This window comes from Neltuma alba, unplaced genomic scaffold, assembly GCF_004799145.2.
Source record: "Neltuma alba isolate B1F8T4 unplaced genomic scaffold, ASM479914v2 tig00001748_pilon, whole genome shotgun sequence".
In the NCBI taxonomy this organism is placed as follows: Eukaryota; Viridiplantae; Streptophyta; class Magnoliopsida; order Fabales; family Fabaceae; genus Neltuma; species Neltuma alba.
Window position 1 is genome coordinate 228,731 of NW_021632591.1, and position 6,719 is coordinate 235,449.

The window sequence follows — 6,719 nt, forward strand, 5'->3', positions numbered from 1 at the left end:
TTAGATTACTCATGATATCAAGTGATTTCCATGTTCCTGTTGGCCTCAAATGTCTTTCTCATGCTTTGAAAGTACTTTATTGGACAAAATATCCTTTAGACACTCTTCCTTCTGGAACTCGACTGCATGAACTTGTTGATCTTAGAATGCATCATAGCAAATTAAAAAAACTTAGCTTGGTAAGATATCTTATCCTTTGATGTTGTTGATAGTGTCATTGATTATCATAGTTAGCAAAATACATATTTTTTTCATTGGTTCTCATACATTTGTTTGACCAGTGCTCGAAGAATCTGAAGTTTTTGGACTTGCGTTTTTCCAAAAACTTGATCGAAACTCCTCATTTCTCTAAACTCCCAAATTTGGAAAAATTAGAACTTGAAGGTTGTGAAAAACTTGTTGACCTTCATGCTTCAATTGGACAACACAAAAAGCTTCAGGTATTGAACTTGAAAGGTTGCAAAAGTCTTACAGCCTGTTGTCCCAAAAAACTGGAAATGACTGCGCTGAAAGAATTTGTTCTTTGTGGGTGCACTTGAGTAAAATTTCTCCCAAAGTTTGGGGAAAATATGAAAAATCTAGAAACACTTGATGCTGGGGAGACAAATTTAGTCAAACTTCCCGAGTCACTTGGCTTGTTGACTGGTCTTAAAGCTTTGAAATTAAGGGGTTGCAAAAATCTTGTTTGCCTTCCTCGAAGCATTCACAATTTGAAATGTCTTGTACTTCTTGATATTGCTGGGTGTTCAAAATTTGCTAGATTGCCAGAGAAGTTAAATGAAATTGAAGCCTTGGAGGAGCTGGACGCAAGTGAAACGGATATAACAAAAATACCTTATTCCATTGGTGGTTTAGAAAAACTCAAGGAATTGTCATTCGGTGGGTGTAAAAGGTCAACGTTGAACTCTTGGAGCATGATTCTTCCTTGGAGGCATTCAATTCACAAGGGCTTAACATTGCCTGCTTCAATATTCAATCTTAGATCACTGGGAAAATTAGATTTAAGCTACTGCGGTATTGATGATGGATCCATTCCGGATGACTTCGGTGGCTTATCATCGTTGTGGATGTTAGATCTAAGTGGAAACAAGTTTAAGAATCTACCTGCTGGCTGCATATCAAATCTTTTGAATTTGGAAATTCTGAAGATGAATTCTTGCACGGAACTTCAGTCGTTGCCGCAGATTCCGCCCAGAGTATGGAAGATGCTTGCAGAAAAATGTGATTCATTGGATACAGTGGAAGGTGAACAATTATCACATCTCTTTGCTTCAAGGGACCGGGTATATACATATAGTCATATATCATCATATAATTATATGTATTTATTTTGTGTTTAATCATACTATATAATTTGATACGTGATTATTTATCGATTTAGGAGCACCTATTTGCACGTGGTTGTTTCACGATGATGATTCCTGGAAGTGAAATATCACCATGGTTTGAGAATCAAATCAATTTTTATCTAGATCATAAAGGCGAAGCTTTACTGATGATAGACATACCTCCGTGCGAAGAAATATTGGGAATTGGATTATGCGCTCTTCTAGAAGGTGACTTTTATTTCATAGAAGAGAGGTGGCCTCTTTTGTTGATGCATGATTTTTGGTTTTATGTGGGTCCGAGTCGCGAAAACCATGCTATGCCAGCGTCTAATTGTAAGGGTGGGGAGAAAAGAAAGTCTTGTCACCTCCGAGTCTTCTTTTACTATCCAACAAAGTATGACCGTGATATGTGGCAATCAAGGAAGTACAGTCAGATTCCCTTCGTATTTAAAGCCCTTCCCGTCGACGCGAAAGTTTCAATAAAGTGTGGATGGCATGTCATCTGCAAAGTTGATGTTGAAAACAGCGGTAGCTCAAAGAGTCAAAGTCTCCTTCCAATACCAGAACAACAAATGGACCGAGTAAGTCACTTCCATTAAACTCAGTTTTTTCATTTTTATTTCAAGCTACCTTCTCCATCCCTCTATCTTGTAAACACTTAACCCACATTATACACACTCTTTTGAGTCCTAAACATACATAGCACCATTTTAACTAATTTATTAGTATTAAGAATATGTGTGCAATTAGTCAAATACTCCCTCTGGTCCTATAATATAAGATATTGGTTAAAAGAAATTTGTGGTCCAAATATAAGACATTAAGGAATAATTAATGTGATTTTTTCACTTTTGTCCCTATTAAATATAGAAGAAATATGTGAGATAATAAAAATATAATACTAAAAGAACTTTATCATTTCTTTAGGATAAAATAAGCAGACTTTATCATTTTAGAACACATTTAATGACTACACTTCTATTTCTTAATGTGTGAGAAAAATTTAACCAATTTTGTATACTATGCATTAGAGATAGTACTCTTTTACAATTATTCCTTCCTAACATTATACAGAATGAGATATAGTAACTATAAGAGTAGTGACCTTCTTACCAAAGTGAAAATTGAGCTTTTTTTTTTCACTTACAAAAGAAAATGAAGTATTAACTAGCCAGGGGCATTTTGATGTAAGAGAGTAAATGAGTAGATGGGTTCTTTTTCTTTTTTTTTTTGGGGCTGGTGGATAGATGGGTTCTTCTTGTGTTGATTGAGGGCTGCAACACATCGTGCAGGTTGTTGATCATAACCTGGTGCCGATGACAGGCCTTGGGAGTCCATGGCATTTCCAAACCGCATTCACGAAAGATGGTCCAATAACGCTCCCAGACTCACGTTTAGATCCAAACCTCGGTATTCCGCACAAATTCCTCTAATATATTGTCTCTGGTTTTATATATTATATATTCATACTATCAAACAAATTAATGAATTTCCCTATATTCACTATCTTGCACTACGAAGTGAAGTATTTATTACCTTTTAAAAATTAATTATTTTTGTTTACAACTTTTAATATTTCCACGCAAACTATATCTTTTTTCATCCTGATAAGATAATTGGAAATAATTTATCATAATGATGATTGGAACAATATTTTAGTATGATATCAATATTATATTGGTTCTTGACCAGAGGAAAATGCCAATATCAATATGTTGGAAGGTTAACCCCTCCCCCACTCTTTAATTTTAGGTTAGGTTAATGTAATTTCTCATCTCTCAAATTTAATTTTATTTTAGTTTTGGTCTCTTAAATTTTAAACTATAAGTTCTAGTCTTTTAAATTTCTTTTCATTTAAAATACTGGTCCTTATAATTTAATAAAAATTTAAATCATTTTGCCTATTGAGAAATCAAACCAAAATAAGAATAAATTTGAGGTAATAAAAATTATATTAATCTTCTTATGTCGTCTCTGTTGTGTGGGAAGGTTCATGGAAAGAAAAAGAAAAGTAACAAAAAAACATCTATTAAATTTTGAAAATATATAGAGGTCATATTGATTATTTTTATAATGATTTTTATTATTCTCATAATGGTTTTGACTTGTTAGAATTTATCAAAATCATCTATATATTTATCATTTTGAAATTTAACAAATATCTTTTTTATCATTTTTCAAAAAAAAAGGGAAAAGAAAAAAGAGACCCATCCCAAGCAATACCCGTTTTATTTAATTCACAAGACGTACAAAGCAGATATGTTGAGGTATTGTTAATAGACTTCAATGTAATTGTGGGACATCAGACAGCAACCTAAAATTCTAAAAATTAAATGTAAATAATGAGTAATAATAAAAGATTAAAAATCAATAAGCGATCATTTTTGGCATTGAGCGATCGTATGTTTGAAAATTAGTAGTGTGAATTTAATTCTAAGTATAAAAAGTTGATTTACTTTATCTCTCACATTTATGTATTTAATAGGTTTTCATTTGTGATTTTTATTTCTCAATCTTTAAGGTGATGAACAAGCGGGATTTTGTTATTTTCATCCCCAATTTTCTTTTTTCCCCAATTAAATTGAAATGTCCATTAGTTAAAATTGTATCGAATATATCAAGGGAAGCCTCGAATTGTTCAGGTCAGGTTGACTTGGTGCTTGTTTGCAATCACTTAAATAAGTATTTATAAGCAAGTTTTATAAGTCAAGAGAAAGTTTTTTTACATACTTACCTCATAAACTGTAAACTACAATTAAAAAACTGTTTATAAGTCATACTAAGTGGATCTTTGATTGTAGGCACACAAGTCGAAGTCATGTGGGATGGTGCATAATAAGGTTTGAGACCAATCCCAAACAATACGCATTATTGGGTTTGTTTTTTTTTTTTTTTTTTTTTTTTTTTTGTTTTTGAGAGAATCAGAGAGACAAACCTACCGTGGATAATATTTATTTAAATGGATATTTAAAAACTAAAAACTGTAATTATTTAAAAGGATCAAATGCTAAAATATAAATTTAAAAATATTAATTTAGTTTGTTTCTAACCAAATCCCCTATATTTCCTCTCTATTTTTAAAACGAAAGGATCAAAACTTACTCGTATTAATTCAAAGTAATCGCCATTACAAAGCTAGGAAGCAATTTTAGTTAATCAAATTAAATTTACGTAACAACCGACAGTAATTAATTTATTTCCCCATCATTTTTTAATTAATAAAACTCTTTTTTGGCCTTTTTGGAATAATGAGCCTATTAAAGTTATAAAGTTTAATTGTTATCTATCTATTTATTTATTATATACTATCATTCTATCTCATGCCTTATAATTTTGATATAAGATTAAATTGAATCCTCTAAGTTAATACAACTACAAATTTAAAAATATAATAAAATAATAAATAATATATAACTTAATTCTTTTTTGACCTGAATATATAACTTGTTCATAACTTATAAAAATAAGTAAATAAGGTATTGTAGCAATTTTTATGCATGTTACCGCTTAATATATTCATATTGTGTGGTACATAATGTTGGCATGTCGTGCTCTAGACTTTGATATCATTTTCTTTGTAGAATCTTAATGTGATTTTTGATACTTGAGTCATTAATTATTAACATAATGAAAGTCCCAGCTCTTTTATCTGTGAAATTGAATACTTAGAATTTATTAGGGAAAAATAAAGAGGAAAAAATACAATAAACACTGAACCCAAATAGAAAGCTCTTTTATTCAATATTTAATGCTAACTCCGATTCTTTATATAAGAGTTAAATAACTAATTTAAGAAAGATTAAGAAAATTTGTTAAGCTAGTTATTTATAATAAACCTGTTTTGACTTTCCTAAATTACCTTATTTGATCATGTGTCTTAAAACTTCGCTTTGGTAAGAACTCTTACAATCAATAGTGATATTTTGGAAAAAAAACATTATAAATTTGAGAGACAAAAATGGATTGAAGTCTTATAATTAGAATTAAAACTATCATCCCAACTAACTCTTATATTTAGAACCAGAGATAATATTTGGTATTACTCCTCCGGTCCTTAATGTAGGATTTAATTGTGAAATTAATTTTAGTCCTAAACATAATATCTATTTCTTATATCTATCAATTTTTTCCAAGTCACCCTTATTGATACTCCTTCAACCATAATTAAGTATGAGAGGAAGGGAGGAGATAATGAAGATGATTAAGGTATTTTAGAAAAAAAACATGTCATATTTATTATAACTTACATAACTTTCTTAATTTAATTAGATTAGTTAAATGGGTCTTATATTAAAGACAAGAGGAATATTAGCTCAATTTTTATCAAACCTAAATAGAGGTAGCTCTTTCAATTTTATGTTTTATATTTAGGTGGACTTAAATTTGAATTCTCGCACTTAAACTATTATATACAGCTACTTTTATTACCAGTCCTAATCTGGGACAGAATACTACACCTACACTCCTCCATGGTTGAAAATTTTCCTTACTGGTTCAGCTAGCTCCACGTTTTACATGCTCATTATGTTTGCTTTATTCATATTTCACCATTTTCATTGGCTGCTTTGCCTCCGTAAACTTCATTATCTTTGAGCTCCTTGTATCCGCAAGAGGTCAACAGATGTACTTTTTTGATTGACTTTGTTGTTGCATTTCAATGCAGGGTTCTGACTTTAGTTACATAGTTTATACAATTTTAACAAATGAGGAGCTCAATTAAGCTTTTTATATGAATATCATGTACTAGTGTTTATCGGATATAGAGCACCCAGCTTTAGTCTCTAGGCGAAGCACATATGACAGTTTTTGTTTGGAAATCTAAACATAAGTATTTTGGGCTTTTGAAACTGAGCTTGTGAAGGCTTCATTTTTATTTCTGAAATTTTCCAAACAATCTTCGAAGCGTCTATAGATAACGCAGTTTCAAATTGGTATGCCTTTTTTCAAGGAAACATGGCTTTATAGGGAACTAATTTTAGCGCTCATTGCGGTGCTCATCGCATACAACATTCAGATGCAACTTTAATCGTCTAAATTTAAAATTTTTACCTAATAATTTTTAAATAAAATTTTTTTTTAAAGAACTTACAGTTAAAAGATTATATTTATTTTGGAGACTATCTATCTATTAAACGAAAACATTCAAAAAGACATATAACAACAACAAATCTTATCTCGGTAGGTGGGATTAGTTACATGGATCGCATGATACTATTGTACTTTATCAACAACCAAATTTTTAAATAGATTTTTAACTAGGAGATCTCTTTTAATAACTTCATTGAGCGTTCTTCTCAAAAAATGATTTCAAACTGTTTGATATGTTCTTCTCATCGATGCTTCTAATAACCTTTTTTATAGATGCCCAAACTACCTCGAGTGATATTCAGT

At 30.7% G+C, this 6,719-nt stretch overlaps 1 protein-coding gene across 1 annotated transcript; it reads left to right on the top strand.

Moving 5' to 3' along the window:
• Nucleotides 1-569: 569 nt before the first annotated feature.
• Nucleotides 570-5,999, top strand: LOC114762648 (disease resistance-like protein CSA1). The gene is made up of 4 exons (XM_028952181.1): nucleotides 570-1,283; nucleotides 1,382-1,909; nucleotides 2,621-2,738; nucleotides 5,992-5,999. The coding sequence occupies exons 1-4, from the start codon at nucleotides 570-572 to the stop codon at nucleotides 5,997-5,999; spliced, it is 1,368 nt and encodes a 455-aa protein (XP_028808014.1).
• The last annotated feature ends 720 nt before the right edge of the window (nucleotides 6,000-6,719 follow it).

Excerpts from the sequence above, each read along its gene's own strand:
- LOC114762648 (XM_028952181.1), top strand. The coding sequence starts at position 570 with ATGAAAAATCTAGAAACACTTGATGCTGGGGAGACAAATTTAGTCAAA. Across the intron at positions 1,284-1,381 it reads TCTTTGCTTCAAGGGACCGG|GAGCACCTATTTGCACGTGG; the intron begins GTATATACATAT and ends TTATCGATTTAG. Across the intron at positions 1,910-2,620 it reads CAGAACAACAAATGGACCGA|GTTGTTGATCATAACCTGGT; the intron begins GTAAGTCACTTC and ends CACATCGTGCAG.